Genomic DNA, 16,979 nt, shown 5'->3' with positions numbered 1-16,979 from the left:
GGGTAGTGTGTGTGTGTGGGGGTCTCTGCATTGGGGGTGATGCCCAGCGGTTCCCATGGGGTCAGAGATCTGGATGAAAAGGCAAATTAGCCCCTCCACATTCCATATAAAATGTCAGAACTGGGCTTGGATGACAGAGACCCTCACACCCATTGGACGGGGCCAGGAGGACAGGCACACAGGAGTCCCAGCTCTGCGCCATCCTGGAATCCCGGTGGGGTGGGAAGAGCCCCGTCCACCGTGCTCTGGCTGTGGCTCTGCCCCGTGGGTGTTTTCCCTTTGCTGTTGCTGTCTTCGGTCACGTCTGAACTGGACGCGGGGGAACCGCCCTGCTGGGGGGCTGAGCTGCTCTCCTAGCCTGTCTGCTCCTATGAGAACAGGGTATGTTTAAGTTCCCATCAGTCTCAACCACAGCTGGTCCTCGTTATTCGCAGATTCTGTTTTTAAATTCATCTACTCGAGAAAATTTATTTGTAACCTCGAATCAATACTCGAGGAATTTAGGGGCCTTTTCTGACATGCACAGAGAGGCAAAGGATCTGGGGGGCCGGATGTGCAAGTCCCCAGCTGAGGGTGACAGGGTGGCTCTGCCCGCTTGTTTCAGCTCGTGCTGCAAACCAGCATTCTTTCCAGGGCCTATGTAGCGCCACGTTTTTCACATTTTTGTGCTCTTTGCTGGTGATTTTGCTTTTTAAATGGCCCCAAGCACAGCGGGAAGGGCTGTCTAGTGTCCTAAGTGCAGGAAGGCTGGGACGTGCCTCCCCGGAGAAAACACATGTGCGATATGAGCTTCGTTACAGGAGTGAGTTACGGGGCTGCTGGCGTGGGCTCAGCGTTAAAGAATCCACAACACGTATGAAATGAGCTGTCCAGTCACCAGAGAGGCTCATTGACTGATGAAAATGTAGTGGCCTGAGGCTCGCAGGACCCTGACCCTGCGTTTTTCCCCTGTGGAGCAATGGTTCAGGTTTCGCTAATTCTGGGTTCACAGCGACTTCGTGCAGTGTAGCTACCGCACATGACGAGCAATGGCTGTTTTCCTCCTGGTTTGTAGTCTCTCTGGGGGATCGTCCTCTCACCCCGATGGTGGAGAGATGGCTGTGGTCTCTGAGCCTACGAGCCGACATGGGGGACACGACCTTCTCTTGGCTTGTGTCCACCTGGAATGGAATGACTCCCTGGGAGTCGCCTTGATCCACGGAGAGGTTTTAGGAATGGACGCGAGGCCGTGCCCTGATCTCACCCGTGGAAACGGCTGAGGTTTGCGCAGCTGCCGCTTCAGGCATTTCTCGGGTTCGCCACTTTGCCGCTGGGGTTTGAGAATCAGTAGCTTCTCTCCAGCCCTGCGAGTTCCTCAGTGTGTTGACTCTCTGCCTTTCATCCCGCTTACAAACCAGAGAATTATTTTCTGAGCTCATCTTTTTGTATAATGTCTTTCCAACAGCAACTAAACCCACACACGCTAAAATCCAATTTCCAACCGTGTCCCCTAGAGCTACGGTGTCCTAAGGTGGAGGACCTGCTTCCCACGGGTCACAGGTGACAGTTTTACTAAATGAGTGACCAAGCCCACCAGGAATGACCCTCTTCTCGCCTCTGATGATGGTCTCTGCACGGCCCTCCTGCTAGCCCCTCAGCTGTGTAGGTTTCGCAGCGGGGACCCCGCCCCTGGGCCTGTCAGGGGCTCTGCTCACATCTAAGCCAGGCTCGCAGAGCAGCCAGCATCTCAAAGTCACCAGCCACAAGGGCAGAGGGAAAACTGCTCTGGGGGGTCACACTCGGGCAGTTAAATGCTTCAGCCCAGAAGGGACACGTGTCACCCCTCTCACGACATGTTGGCCGAACAGGCAGGGGGCTGGCATCACAATGGCTGCGTGTGCTTGGAAGGGGCGAGAATATTTGGCAGAAAATGCGAATGACTGCCGCAGAGGACTAAAGAAGCAGGAGGACTTTTAGGGACTCCAGGGGAACAGACGCATTACAAGCCTGCTTGATGTAGTTTCAGGGCCGGGAGGATGAGCCCTGCGGGCGGGCTTGCCAGGGTGGTCAGGGTGAGCACACACGGTTTCATGGTCCAGCCCCTGCTCTGGGTCGTGCTGACCGCACACAGGGTGGTGTCTGAGGTGTGGTGACTCAGCTCTCGGGGTTGGGTAAACCCTGGCACACACCCGGCCATATACCTGAAAGCCCTTTGGGGGTCCCTCCACGGGTCCTAGCTCAGGGAACAGGCCTGAAGTTTTTCTTTTCTTTTTTATTTTTTTGGGTTATGCGGGCCTCTCACTGCTGTGGCCTCTCCCGTTGCGGAGCACAGGCTCCGGACGCGCAGGCTCAGCGGCCATGGCTCACGGGCCCAGCCGCTCCGCGGCATGTGGGATCTTCCCGGACCGGGGCACGAACCCGCGTCCCCTGCATCGGCAGGCGGACCCTCAACCACTGCGCCACCAGGGAAGCCCAGGCCTGAAGTTTTGTTCCCACGTGACTCGGGAGCCCTGGAAGTGCTGAGCCGCCACTGCTCCTCACGCTGCGTTTGCTTTGGTGGAGAGCGAGCTGATCTTCCCTGGAGGATGTCGGTTAACACCATCGATTGTTTGCTGAGTTGCAACAAGTCCTGCAGTAGTTCACGGTCCCATCAAATCCCGCCCCCAGGCCCCTCTGAGTCACGGGTACTTGGACGGTTTCCTGGCATTTCATATGATTTGGAGGCATGATTTATCATTTCCCCTACTTGGTATTCTAGAGACACTCATTTCTCATTTCATGCTGCAGTTTCTAAAAATGAACTTAGTGGTATCTTGAGTTTCTTACTCATTTCTCTTCCTTTTCAACCCCAGGCGATGGGATTTATGAAATCTTGTGGCCGAGGAGGTGAGGGGAGGATCTAGTTACTCGGCACGTGTGTCGTCACCCTTCTGCTTCGGTCCAGGTGGCACATGTGTCGTCATCTGCAGAGGTGACACCACCACGTCGGTGGGGCTCACTCCTTGCCCTTGGGGTCAGGTCACCAGCAGGACCCGTGTCCCCAGGGCTCCCAGCTCTGAATCTTGCGGACGTGCTGTGGGAAGTTGCTCAGGCTCTCGGGCCGTCAGTGACTTTGTCTGGACAGTGGAGATCAGCGTCTGGTCTTTGCTCCTACAGAAGAGAGCTGAGCAAATGGCTGGTGAAGCCAGTGAAGGTGTTTGCGTGCCATGATATGATTCCAGATTTTACCCAAAGATATGTAACATTATAAGAGGAAAATGAAAGTGCACAGGTGGAGAGGAAACAGGAAACGTGCCGGGATGGCTGTTGAGGCCGGGGACGGGAGTGAGGAGCTTATTACGTTATCTTGTCCATTTCATGTAGACATGAAAATTCGCTTAATAAGAAGTATTAAAAAAAAAAGACCATAAAACAAAATCACAAGGATTTTGCTGGTTTGCTCCAGCCTCTCTGGGGAAGGACAGACGGACGGTAAGCTGCGGGCAGAAACGTGGATGCTAACCTGGCTCAGGGAGCTCTGAGCAGTCAACCTGTCTAGACCTCGGCCCTTCGTTATTTTATTAAACGAAGGGGAAGGCAGGGCCTCACGAGTGTCGGGAGGAGGGGGTGGCGACTGAACGTGATGGAGCTTCCCCCCCCCCCCCGCCCACGGTGGAGCTGAGCTTGACAAGGTCGGTGCCTCCCCTGGCCCCATCCCCCTGCCTCCCAGGCCCCCCTCCGCCCCCTGCCCCCGGCTGCACTGGGCCCAACCCCTCCCCACCGCCTGCAGGTCCAACTTTCCCCTTGCCAGGCTGGCCATCTGACACCTGCCCTCCGGTTTCCTGTACCACATTAAATGTGACAGTGAAGCAAAGGGACCCTCTGAAAACCCAGCCCTTGAGGGAAGCCTGGGGGCTTGGCTGGGGGCCCAGGGAGCCCCTGCAGAGGAGCCCCCCAGGGACGTGGCCGTACTTCCACAGGTCCTTCTGTGACTCAGCGCAGGGAGGCCCTCTGGTGGCAGCAACAGATCTGGGTTCTATTAAATCAGAACAAAAGAAAACACATAACAGGGGTCTGGGCCTTTCAGACCCTCAGGCCTGCAGGTCCTGTGAGCCCTCCAGCCCCTTGGCTGGGGGGGGAGCCCCTGGTGGTCTGTCAGGGGCCGGGACCCCTGGAGCATGGGCGGTCCCATGGGTTGGGAGGCATGAGTCGCGGTAGCCGGAAGGGGTGCTGTAAAGACAAGGGCGTCTCCAGGGGTACTGGCCGCCAGAGGTCTGCTGGCCTCGGCATTTATAAGGGACGGTGGGTGGAGCTCAGACCAGCTGGGCTGGTCTCCACCGGGCCTCTCTCTGGGTCTCAGCGTCCTCCATCGTCAAGTGGCGTCTGTCAGCTCCGAGCTTGTGACTTGCGCCCACGTCGAGCCTCTGCTGCGCTTCACCCAGCTCGGCTTTCCTGCTGCCCCTCCGTCTCTAACCCCTGTCTCCCGATCGCCAGCTGCCCAGCTTGGCCTGCCTCCCCCCATGTCAGCCCCCATTTCCGCCACCACAGCCTCAGCCTTGCTGTGCCAGGATCGGCAGACCTCCCGAGTCTCCGCTCTGAGGCCCGCTGACCACCTCCTCTGCCCGTCCGGACCGTGCAGCACTGTCCTTCCATCAGGTCCTCAGTCCCCCTACCACCCGCCCCTTCACCCACCGGGGATCCCGTCCCCCTTCCCCGCCTCCCCCTGCACCTCCCTCCCTCCTTCCCTGGCCCTGCCAGTCCTGGTTAAGGCAGCGCCCACTGTGCGTGGTGCCCGCTGACCGTCCTGCCAGCTTGCCCGGCTCCCTGGACGGCTCACTCCATCCCGTCACTGAGTCCTCTGCTCAACTACCCCTTCCTCAAAGACGACCATCCGACGTAAAATAACCTCTTCCCTCCTGTCCCCTCATGCTGGTTTAGTTTCTCCTAGAACTGGCCCCCCGACGCGGCACTGCTGGTCTGTCTGCTGCTCTGGTCTATGTCCCACAGAATCAACCCCACGAGGCAGGGGCTGCACTCACCCTGCCTGTCGCTGGTTTTCTCCAGCACCGGGAGACATGTGTGTTGGATGAAAGAATGACACCAGTCTACCAATCGGGTTTGAAGTCATGACTCCAGGCACCCGAGAGGTGTCTTCACAGGTGTGGCTTCCCGGCCGGGGGTTCTGAACGCAGCGCTTGTGCAGTTGGTGACATCTGATGTCCCTGAGGGTGTGGCAGGGTCCTAGGCTCCACAGCCCTGCTGCTGCTGCTGCAGCCCCTGGGAGAACGTGCTGAAACACAGCTGGCCCGGGAGACCACAACCCACAACAGTGGTCTTTACTTTCTCCCTAGTGTTACCCCTACTTTCAAAATTAACTTTATTACTTGTTCTGATTATAAAAATAAGACATGTCCCCTTAAAACCTGAAGACAAGAGAGGAAGACATTGTACAGGTCAGGGTTCCAACAGACACACAGAACCAGTAGGGGACTACACATGCACACGCACACACGACACACACAGACACACACCAGCCAAGCGGAAAACCAACCATCAGAGACGGGGACCAGCTCCAGGAGGTACTCTGCCAGGCAGAAAGAAGAAGGCCAGCAGCCCAACAGGAAAACGGGCAAAAGCTCTCAAGAGGCCAGCGCAGGTGCCCGGGGGCCGCCGACACACGACAGGAAACACACCCTCACTCGCTGCAGTACAGGAAACCTGGTAAGGTCAGAATAATGTTGACTTTGAAGGGCAGGGAGGCCCGGGGCCCTCTCCAGGGTAGGGGTAGCCCTCCACCTTTTGCCCTGGATCCCTGCTACATGGCTGTGAAGTTACAATCATTGATGAGTTGTACATGAAGGGGTGAGGGGCTCCCCTGGAACGGGGCTGGTTCTCGCTTAGGGGTAGAGGGAAGGCAGTACTGGCCTCAGCCTTTTGGGGTCAGACACGTTGTGGAGAGGATGCTGTAGCCCTTGTCCTCTGGAGCAAGCCACCTGCTTCTCCTGCGGCCCCCAAACACCCGGCTTTTCTGGTGCAAATGCAACCCACGCGGGGACCTCAGTCACGTCGACTACGACACACAAAGATATGTTTTGGCCAGGGTTATCTGTTTTTGGTTGTAGGTTTAGTTTGACTCAAAGTAGTAAAAATAGTCTAAATCGATCTATTTTAAACACTGGTGGACCCGTGCACACTTAACACGCATGCGTGATGTGTCCCGGCCGGACCGTAAGCCATTTGGTGCTGTTGGGAAATCATCAAGAAGTAAAACCAATGGGAAGAGGAGAGGAAATGGTGTTTAGGACACAGGTACCCAGACATCCGACTGAAAAGGAAAGGGGGGATGAGCCCATCAAAAGGGGCAAACCTCTAGCAGCCTGCCCGCCTTCTGAGCTGCGGGACACGGCCCGGCTCTGCCCGTGGGGTACCCCCTGCAATGGCTCAGCGGAGCCAGGACCCTCTGTCAAGATGTCACAAGGTCCCCATTTGGCTTGCAGTGAGTTTGGAGGTGACGCTCCTGCCCTGTCACGGAAGCACCTCAGCTGGGACGGTGACTCACCAGTTTCAGGGTCGGGCTTTGTGTGGGTCTAGGGTGCCAGCTCCTGTGCTTTATTTGGGGTGTGGGGGAGTCCGGCTCCTGGCGTGGAACCCCGTCCCTGTGGCAGTGGCACTGCCCTCGGGGCCCCGCTCCCATGGGCCTTGGTAAAGTGGCCCCAGTCAGTTAGCACCCTCGGCAGGGGCCAGGTGGGAACAGGCCGGGGATGGGGACACCTAACCACGCTTCCTTAGAAGCATATCAGGAAGGCTGAGCCTTCAGGGGACAGTGACACCAGGCTGACTGGTGAAAGGATGACTTGAAAGGAACTGACTGGCTCAGCTGGAGAGGCAGGCCAGCCCAGCACCTGGAAGGACTGAGACAGGCTGGGACTCGGGACCCTTTGCTGCAGGGCTTGCACCTGGACAAACGTCTTCTCAAGCAACAGAATACAAAGAAAGTATAAGGGACTAAAAATAACTGCGTGCACGCACAGCTGGGGCAAATTAATGACAGCAAGATATAAAAAGACCAAAACCCAGTGCCACTTCTGCAGAGCCAAGAGCAAAGGCGGGGCACTGCGCAGGCCCCCTGCACACACCACTGCACAGGCCCCCTGCACACACCACTGCGCGTGCCCCCTACACACACCACCACCTAAGGGGTGGGCAGACCACCTAAGTTGCCCTTCCGGCCTGACCCCTGGACACACCCCTCCCCTCACCCCATGTAAGGAACAGCTCGCCCCCCACTCGGGGAGCAGGCAAGCAAGGGAACCTGGGGTTTGCTGCCGATCCCGCCTGCTGCAGCAGGGGCCCCAGGAAAGCCCTGCCTGCATTTCTCGTCTGGCCTCTGATCAACTTCTATTGGTTAAGGAGGCCAAGAACCCTGATCGGTAACAGGATGAGCCCAGAACCCGTGGCCGTTCCTGGGGTGGGGGGTGGGGGGACCTTTCAGACACCCTACAGGAGGACGCCCACAGGCCACCCTAACCCGAACGGGCTGCACGACGTGCAGGGGCCGCACAGTGGCAGGGAGAGCACGCGAGCCCCCTCCGGCTGACTCTGGCCCCGGGCTCCCCGTCTGGCCTGCAGGTCCTGTCTAAGCCTGCGTCGGGCAGCGGCGTCGCCATGATGGCTTCACGGGCTACGGCCGCCGCAGCCACGGGGCCTGTGCTTGGGTTTACTGCTCTGCCGTTGCTGTGTTGAGTCCTGCAGGGTGTTCTCTCTGGATCTGTGGTTTGTAGTGAAGTCCGGCGGGGCAGTGTTAAGGGGCTGTAGGACTGGATCCTCAGCGGTCCCGTGATCCCGTCTCCTACCGCCCCTCCCCAGGGAAGAGGGAAAACGTTTCATATTCTAGTACTTTGAACAGCACTTTCTTCTGACTTTTGAACAAGGGGCCCATGTGTTCGTTTGACACTGGGCTCTGGTTGGAGAAACAGACGCCTGCAGCCCGGCCAGTGAGCAGAGGAGCTGCCGGCACTCCCCAGCCTGGCAGCCCTGGGGCGCCCCGGAAGCCAGGCTGACGCTCCTTGGGGACACTCCACGTGACGCACAGTGTGGGTCACTCACAGCAGCCCCTGCGCCCCCACAGCCAGCCTCCAAGCCATCCACCCTGGAGCCCCCATCCCCGGGATGGGGGGGCAGCCACGCAGCTCCCTGCCCTGCAAGCTTCCCTCCTATTCCGGGTGTGTCTGGTGGGTCACTGGTTACAGGTCACGATAAGATGAGCAGATTTCGAAAACAAATGGATGGTTACTGAAGGGGAAACGTGGGTTGCGGGGCGGGGGGGGGTGGGATGAATTAGGAGTTTGGGATTCACATACACACACGACTATATATAAAATAGACAGCCAACAAGATCCTACTGTAGAGCACAGGGAACTCTACTCAATATTCTGTAACGACCTATATGGGAAAAGAACCTGAAGAAGAATGAACGTATGTGCATGTATAACTGAATCGCTTTGCTGTACACCTGCAACTAACGCACTGCTGTAAATCAACTCTACTCCAATAACATTTTTAAAAAGGGTGAGCAGAGAGGGGAGTCAGCGTTCACAAACTCCTACAGCAACGCGGCAGAGTGCTTGTATGTGTATTGAATCTAATGATAAAAAGTTATGACATATTCTTTTTCCAGTTCATTTTTTCCAATAATTTATTCTTACTGGATTTTACAAGCTGGTGATCGGAGGGGGCTCTTTATCATGGCAAGTTTCTAGGACCAGTTTCTCTTTCATCTGTGATTGGAGGGCTGTAGCCCCGCCCCTGGCTCCTTCACTGCCCCTGTCGCCAGCTTGCATTTCAATCATCCTGGGCATTTTTTATGGATTGGAATAGGAAAATCTTACTGACATATACATTCAAGAAGGGCAGAGTTACATTTCCATATGAATACGAGCACGTAGGCACCACGGCTGGCTACTTGCAGAAGGATATTATCCCAGCTACTGCGCGGAATGAAACGATGATGTATTTTTATACTGAAATCGTATACTTTTTTCCTTAAAAGTCAGGATGAAATCTTCCATTCACGGATAGAGAAGGCTTCAGCCAGGCTGCTTTAGAAAATAGCCGTGTGTGAACCTCCTTTTCTAAAGGGGTCCACTCTCCCCCACAAGGGCGCTGTTTGCTGTCCCTTTGCAGGCTCAGGATGGCCGCCCCTCTTCCTCTGTGGGTTGTGGAAGATTTTCTTCTAATACCTTAGTGCCCTGGGTTGGGAAAAACAACGATCGCCTCCTGAAAAGCTTTCTGTTGCTGAACCACAACAGAGGGTAGCTATTCTTCGGGGAAGGTGCAAAATTGAATTGGGTCAACTCAAGACCTCACCTGGGCATCTGAGCAGCTCAGGCCCCAGACAGAACTGTGCTCTCAGGCGGGAGCTCTGAGTCTTTTCCTGCCCTCGTTGATGCAATTTAGTAACGAAAAAAGGACAGAGGCTGTATGGTAGCAAGGGGGCCGCAGCCTGCAGGGCACAAACTCAGGCCACCACCATCCCTGGAGGCCGGGCGAGAAGGATGCTTACAGCCAAGGGCAGGGAGGGAGAATGAGGACGTGTGGGCCAGAGGCAGAGGATGAAACACAGGATGCCGGAGGGACAGAAGGATGAGGCTGAGTGAACCGTGTGTGCGAAACCGTATGGAATCCACTTAGCGTCGATGGAAATTTTACCTTTAGTAGGAGGAAGCTTTCTAAGTGTGTAAGTAACTGCGGTTAACAAAAAAAGCAAGCTCCCTGTGAGGACCAGTGTGCTCAGAAGGGCCCTCACCTCGCCTGCCCGCCACTGGAGAGCGGGGACAACAAGACGGCCGTGGTCTACGGCCAGACCCTGACCACGGCCCCAGGGACAGCCTGCCTTTCAGTGCACAGGTGTTAACACTCGGCACCCTGTCTGACAAAGACGTGTGTCACCTTAGAAGATGCCTGTTCTGAGAAGGACGTCTGAAAGCCTGCCCTGAACTGTGCAGTTTTCAAGCGCAGCCCTGCTCCTGCCGGTGTGACATTTCATGGTCAAGGACAAACCTTGGGGTATTCCTTGCATCACATGATTTACAAAACATCCAGCCGCTGGGTTTGCTGGGGCCTGGGCACGACCTTCTGTGTAGACTGGGGACTTGTCCACAAGCAGGTGACCCCCTCTCTGCTGGAAACGGTCTCTGCTTCCAGCTGCAAAACCACGGACTGTGTCCGACCCTGAGAAAAGCGAGAGCGCGAAGCTCTATTTGGAAGTTTTCTTTTTTGAATGTAATGGAGACGTGAGCAGAAATAACCGACATTCTGCCTGAGTTGGTTTTTCTTTTAAACGTTTTATTTCAAAGGTCAACAGCCGAGAGGCAACACCCGAGGAAACAAGTGGTTAGAGAACAATCGGAGCTTGTCTGAATCAACGACAAGATGCCACGTATGTTCCCTAAGCTTCTGTAACACGTCACCCATTTCAGCAAATAAATCCGCTCCAGTGCTGTGTCACCGAGGACAGGCCCAGGTCTGCGCGTGGCGTCATGGGGGGAGACACAGGGCTGGGCTGGGGGCCCGGCCTCGCTGCGTCCTCCCCGCGACCCCACCCGGGGCCAGTGGCTTCGGGGCCCTTGGGGCTCCGGTGACGGCAACCCCCGGGGTTCCGGGGCGGCCGTCTGTCCTCCAGTCTGTCCACAGGCTTTGACGGCTTCACCGCAGTCCACCCTGGACCGTTTCCGGGTGGGTGCAGAGCAGGGGGAAGTGCTGGGGACATCTTTTGGGTGACATGATGGGTCTGAGCTCTGTCTTGGTTTTGATGCAGGTGTCAGCTCTGTCCTTGCAGAGGTGTCTCTGCGGTCCGCACCCCGACTGCCTGCAGCATCCTGACTGTCCCCCGGCACGTTCCTGCCATCTGAGCTCCACCCACTTGGACGTCCCGCGCTGAAATACCTGAGAGAGACCGAGGCTCCCCTGGGCGCTGCACACCAGTCCCGGCCGCTGCCACTCAGGATGCAGAGGGGCCACCCGGCGCCCCGAGGTGCCAGCTCGTGGGGCTCGGCGGGCGGCAGCCAGCACCGCCCACGAGCTGCTCCACGGCCCGGCCGACACAGTGCCAGGATTTCTCAAAGTGGCCTGTGTGCCTTTCCCAGGTGAATGTGCAAAAGGCAAGGGTAAATCACTCTTTTCAACACAGGATCCTTTATTTGAACTCTTCCTTGAAAGACAGTTTGTGAAGGACTGGCCCAGCCTCCCTCCACGGGACTCGAGGGGTCAGTGCTCCTTAAACCTGCAAGAGGAGGGTGAAACAGCAGCTGGTCTCCCAGCCTGCAGCGCTCAATTCACGCCCAAAGCGCAGAGCCTGGAGCTTCTCCCTTCCTGTCCCGAGGCCTTGGGGACAGAAAAGGGGAGAGGACACAGGAAGCGGGAGCAGAGCCAGGCTGAGCCTGGGAGCTGCTACGTTTGTCTGAAAGCTGCAGCCCAAAGAGCAGAAAAGAGGCGAATTTCCCACACATTGTTCCCCTCCATTTTGAGGAGAGGTTGCCGGGATCGCACCCACACCAGGTATTGATTAGGAAAGGAAAAATGAGAGTGAATGAGGCGTGCAGTGCCAGGGACCACGGGTGAGCTGTGGTCTTTCAGGAGAAGCAGGTGTGGCGGCAGACAGGCCGGGCTGGCGCTCAGAGGCTGAGGGGCGCAGGGGGCAGGGCGCACTTACAGAGCTTGGTTTCCCGTCGCCGACCCCGGGCAGCTCAGCTCCTTGTGTATGAGGCGGAGCAGGAACTGCACCCAGAGCAAAGACAAGGCCACGGTTACTGCTGGGAGACCCTGCGGGTGGTGCCCTGCTGGCAGCGGGAAGGTGCCCGAGCAGCCCCGCCCCCCGGGAGCCCAACCCAGCGGGCGCTCAAGTTCACCGTGTCTGCGGCTCTCCCGTGGGGCGCGGGGGACCAGCTGCCCACGGAGGGGCCTCTTCCTCAGAACGTAAAGAACTTAAAAGCCTCAAGCAGAGCGGTGGGAGTGCCCCGCACAGCTGCCCACGGGCCGGGTCCCAGGGCAGGGCTGCTGGGCACCGAGTCCCGTGTGTCACTGCGGAGGCCGTGCTCCTGGGAATAACGCCCTTAGGACAGATTCCAGCCAGAAGGATGTCTGTTTAAAATGAAACCAGTCCAGTCATAAAGTGTCCAAATGGGAAAAAGAGAGTGAGGACAAGGTGACCCATGGTCACGGTGACACTGGGGGAGACCAGGGTAATGGAGGACCAGGCGAGGGTCCGCAACCAGCAGCACCGGAGGCTGCCCGCCCACCCTTGGAGCAGCCCTGTTCCACGGGGTAGCTTCTGCGAGAGCCCCGGCCCTGCCGCCTCAGGGCCTGCTGGTCACCCCACCAACTTCTCAGACGTGACAAAAGCGGCCGTCTGTGTGCACTGCCCAGCAGGGAGAGGGCCTCGGCCCCAGAGCCCGCCCAGGTGGCTGCAGGCCCGTGTGACGGGGGTCAGAGGGAGAGGGGAAGGCCCGGGGCTCGGAGAGCAGGACAGCCAGACAGTCCGCAGGCCCCCAGAGTCACCTGCCGGGTTCGTGGAGGTCCAGCCTCAGATGTGGAAGGTGGTGAAACTGGCCTACAGACCCCAGAAGAGAAGAGGCATGTCTGGTTTTTTTTTTGTTTTTTTTTTTTGCGGTACGCGGGCCTCTCACTGCTGTGGCCCCTCCCGTTGTGGAGCACAGGCTCCGGACGCGCAGGCTCAGCGGCCATGGCTCACGGGCCCAGCCGCTCTGCGGCATGTGGGATCTTCCCGGACCCGTGCACGAACCCGCGTCCCCTGCATCGGCAGGCGGACTCTCAACCACTGCGCCACCAGGGAAGCCCGTGTCTGGTCTTTAAGGCTGAAAAGACTGTCCTCAGTGGAACCACGGAGCCGTCTGCTGGCTGTCCTCGCTCTCTCTCCTGCAGCGATTTTGGCTGGAGTCTCTCATCTAACCTAGCCGGTGCCGCGGGCTCGCAGTTATTGTTTGCCTGTTACGTGTTTTCCCTTTCGTCCTTTCTGACATTTCAGGTGTGTTTCCTGTAAGTAACTGAAGTCGGGGTTTCCAAGCCAGTCTGCCGTCCGCTGGTGACCGCAGACCCGCTGGGATCCTCTCCCACACCCCTCACTCCCAGCTCTTTTCTCTTCAACGACTGCTTCGACCTCAGGTTCTCCAGTTTCTTCCTCTGGGACTCCTGCTGGACGGTGCCGGGCCGTCTCCTCTGAGCCTCCAATCTCTATCTGCTCCCTAGTATTTTCCATCTTCCCCTTTCTGGGCTCATTCTGGATGATTTCCTTACACCTGTATGTCACCAGCTCCGTCTTTTTTAGGTCTTGTTCTTTGCACGTGAATTCAGTTCCTTCTTTGCCATCTTTAGTCATTTTTTTTCATCTTTTTTAAACTGGAGTCTGGTTGATTTCCAGTGTAGCGCCCATCTCTGCTGTACAGACAAGTGACTCAGTTATACACAGAGACAATCTTTTTTCACATTCTTTTCCATTATGGTTTATCCCTGGAGGTTGGATACAGTTCCCTGTGCGCTACAGTAGGTCCTTGTTGCTTATCCATCCTCTGTATAATCGTTTGCGTCTGCTGACCCCAAACTCCCGACCCTTCCCTCCCCCACTTCCCCTCCCCCTTGGCCACCAGAGTCTGTTCTCTATGTCTGCGAGTTTGTTTCTGTTTTGCAGATGGTTCATTTGTGTCATATTTTAGATTCCACACACAGGTGACATCATATGGTATTTGCCTTTCCCTTTCTGACTTACTTCACTCAGTATGATCATCTTAGTAATGTTACAAGTGTTTATTTTGACGGTTTATGCGATAACCCTTTTACCTGCCGTTTGGGGGTCTGTGTGTTGTGCCCGTCACTGCATCACAGCGGGCCGTTCCCTACTGTTTCCTGATTTGGGAGTGTGAGCTCGTCTGCAGCTGGGTGTTAGAGGCCCCACGCGGCGGGGGGTGAACTCTGTTCCTCTCACATGGTTTGGGATTTGCTTCTGCCGAAGAACCAGGTACATCACCACCCTAGAACCAACTTAATTTTTTGTAGGTGTTACGTATTTACATAATGCTAAGTTAAAAATGGAAGGTTACTGTAAGCAGGTCCATGGCTAGAAGTTCTCAGGGCAGACTTGCCCCCGGTCTGGCGTGTGGGCTGAGACGGCGCACATCCTGGCTGTCTTCTGTGCCAGTGTGCAAACGTGCATGCTTTCACCACACGCAGGGACCCCCCGACGGTCCGGCCTTGACGAGGGGTCTCCACTTCCAGCTCCGCACCTTGGGCCAGCCCAGCACCGCGCCTTAGTCCCAGGGCTGTGGGAGGGGAGGCATAACCACCCAGCCCCTCAATTCCTGAGACCGACGACTCACCCTGGCTGCTCCAGCATCAGCCTGGGTACTTATTTTAGTTATCTTTACATTCTGGGGTCCTGGGGATAGCCTTTCCTCTCTTACGAGTTTAGCTGTGCTTTAAAAGGAAGTTTAGTGTATATATTACCTGGTATTTCTGAAATTGAAGTGTTCTCAGCCTTAAACAGCCATAACGATGGAAGTGTCACTGCTACTTGGCGGAAACGATCTGGGGACTTAATTGAAGAGCTGCCTTTAACACCTAACAGGTTCATAAGTTGAGAGTCGGTATTTGATTCTGTATGAAATGGGGGGAGCTGTGTCTTTGGGCTTCCGGGAATGAAAACATAAAGGTTTCATTTAATTGATGGAGTTGATATTTCCAAGATCCTCAACTCATTTGTAATGGGATCAACATTCGGTTTTCCGGGTGATGCGAGAGGAGACGGTGGCTTCAGGTCTGGGCCCCTGCGCGGGGTGACCGGTCGGGGAGGCGCGGTGGCCACTCTTGCAGGTGGCCGCTGCAGGGCTGTGCCGTCGGGACCGGCCTTCTCCATCCCGGGGAAGGCCTCCGACCTTCGCATGCAGGAGGGGACAGACGCGGGGCGCAGAGACCGCAGTGCTCAGTGCTGCATGGGCGGCCCCGGCTCCTGTTCTGAACTCTAGAACGGTTTGGGTGCGGGAACCAGCTGCTTCCCCAGTGCGGCCGGCTGGGGGCAGGAGGGGTGTGGGAGCAGTCACGGCACCGGGTAGGAGGCCAGTTAAGGGCACCGTCCCCTTTAACCCCCACAGTAAATCCCGCCCCTTGTGCCGTTATTCTGCCCACTGCACAGGCGGGTGCTTCGGAGCAGAGGGGCTCAAGAACCCGCCCGAGGCCCACACCAGCCCCCACTAGGCCTCTTTCCCAACCTGCTGGAAACCACCCGCTGCTGCTTCGGACATCTGTTTAAACCAGAGAAAGGGCCTAGGACCACGAACATTTAGGGGTCTGTCACCGGCCCAAACTCTGCCAAGAGCCGCAGGAGTCCGCAGGAAAAAGTGCCCCCGGTGTGTGGCTGACAGCCGCAGAGACACTCGTGAAAGCTGCCTGGCTGGAAAGCAAGATGACTCACCACTAAGGCACAGGCGTCTGCAAACACCAGCATGTAGAACACGTTGCTCCACCCCGACGGGGAGAGGAGCCCGGCCAGCAGTGGGCCCAGCGCTGCTCCTGGAACGAGGCAAAGGGACACGCGTGGTGCTGTGTGCAGAAAACTCTGGAACGTGACTACCCAAAACACCCAGGCCCAGTAAATACACAGGAAGGTGCTCGACACCTTACTCCTAACTTAAAAAAGCACGTTAAGGGGACTTCCCTGGCGGTCCAGTGGTTAAGACGTCAAGCTTCCACTTCAGGAAGTGGGTTCGATCCCTGGTTGGGGAACTAAGATCCCGCAAGCCACGGAGCATGACCCCAAAAAAGAAAAACCACATTAAACGCTAAAATCTCACTCTCACCTGTCAGACTGATCAGGGATAAAAAAGCCTGGTACTTGTACTGGTGAAGGCAGGTTTGGTCCAAGCTGTTTTTGGAGGCAAATCTAAAAATGTGTCCTCACTTTACAATATCCATTCTTTTGACCCAACAATCCCATTAAAAAATTATTATAAAGCAGTCAGAACCTAAGGCACAACCTTAGACATTCTTATGCTATAAAAATATTTGGCTAAATATGAATAAGGTTCGTAGATGTTAATACTGTATCACTGTTAACTTCCTGATTCTGATCATTGTACTGTGGCTATACCAGGAATTCCTGGTTTTGGGGGAATACACGCTGAATACATAGCTATTGGTAAAAGGGGCAGCATGTCTGCGATTTACTCTTAAGTGGTTTGGGAAAAAACATGCACGTGTATATTCATAAGTATACACTCGTGTGTATGCATATGTGCCCGTGTGTGGGTGTGTACGTACAGAGACAGAGAAAAGAGAGAGGGAGGGAGGGAGAGGGAATGATAAAGCAAATGTGATTTCTTTGTACTATTTTTGAAACCTTTTTGTAAGTCTCAAATTATGTCAAAATAATTTTTAAAAAAATGATAAAACAAAAGAAAGCAAATATTCCTCAAAATATCCAGAAATATCTGTTTAAGAATGTTTGTTGCAGCAGTTGTTTATTTTCCTAAGAGAGACTGGAATAAGTTATGAAACGTGTGGAGGATGGCTCAGTGGCTCGGAACAGGCAGAAGCGTGGAGAATTCCCACCAAGTTCCTGACTGAGCTTTAACCTCTGAGAGAGAGGTTGATGAGGGTCTTTCCTACGTCAGACGTGCTAGTGTTAAGGGTTCACAAAGAGCGCTTACTACTTTTATAATCGGAGAAGCAATTGTGTTTTCTGAAAGTCACAGAAGGGCTCCAGGTCAACGTGCATTGTTCACACGTGTTTCTCTCTTCCCTCCCGAACACCCCAGGATGAACCATAACTGAGTTAAACAAAATGAAACCCACAAGGAGACGGGTGGATGAGAGAAGGCACTGCTTTTGAGGATGGGATTTAAGGGGCGTGACTGGCATGGTTTTCCTTGCTCACGAGAAGGGGCCGGGGACTCCCAGCTCAGAGCCAGACTGTCCAAGTGCACGAGGCAGGGGCAGAGGGGCGGTAGGAGGACACG

The 16,979-nt window shown here is 55.8% G+C and overlaps 1 protein-coding gene across 26 annotated transcripts in view; it reads right to left on the bottom strand.

Annotated features, from left to right (window-relative positions):
* Positions 1-10,281: 10,281 nt before the first annotated feature.
* SLC37A1 (solute carrier family 37 member 1) overlaps positions 10,282-16,979 on the bottom strand; it is a 78,518-nt gene continuing 71,820 nt past the window's right edge. For 14 of the 26 annotated variants that reach the window (XR_004526460.2, XM_033856123.2, XM_073804534.1 and 11 more), the window contains 3 exons: positions 15,437-15,534; positions 11,669-11,733; positions 10,282-11,239 (listed from right to left, as the gene is read on the bottom strand). Coding sequence is in view for 18 of the 26 variants with exons in the window: in XM_033856123.2 (XP_033712014.2) it covers positions 11,224-11,239; positions 11,669-11,733; positions 15,437-15,534 (179 nt within the window). In the remaining 8 variants the exon portion in view is untranslated. Of the gene's footprint in view, positions 11,240-11,668; positions 11,734-11,864; positions 15,035-15,436; positions 15,535-16,979 lie in introns of those variants that run through there. The other 12 variants (XM_033856131.2, XM_033856126.2, XM_033856133.2 and 9 more) reach the window with 10 other exon arrangements.

This window comes from Tursiops truncatus, chromosome 4, assembly GCF_011762595.2.
Source record: "Tursiops truncatus isolate mTurTru1 chromosome 4, mTurTru1.mat.Y, whole genome shotgun sequence".
NCBI classification, from domain to species: Eukaryota; Metazoa; Chordata; class Mammalia; order Artiodactyla; family Delphinidae; genus Tursiops; species Tursiops truncatus.
Note: the sequence above shows the minus strand (reverse complement) of the source record. Positions and strands in the feature narration are given on the sequence as shown.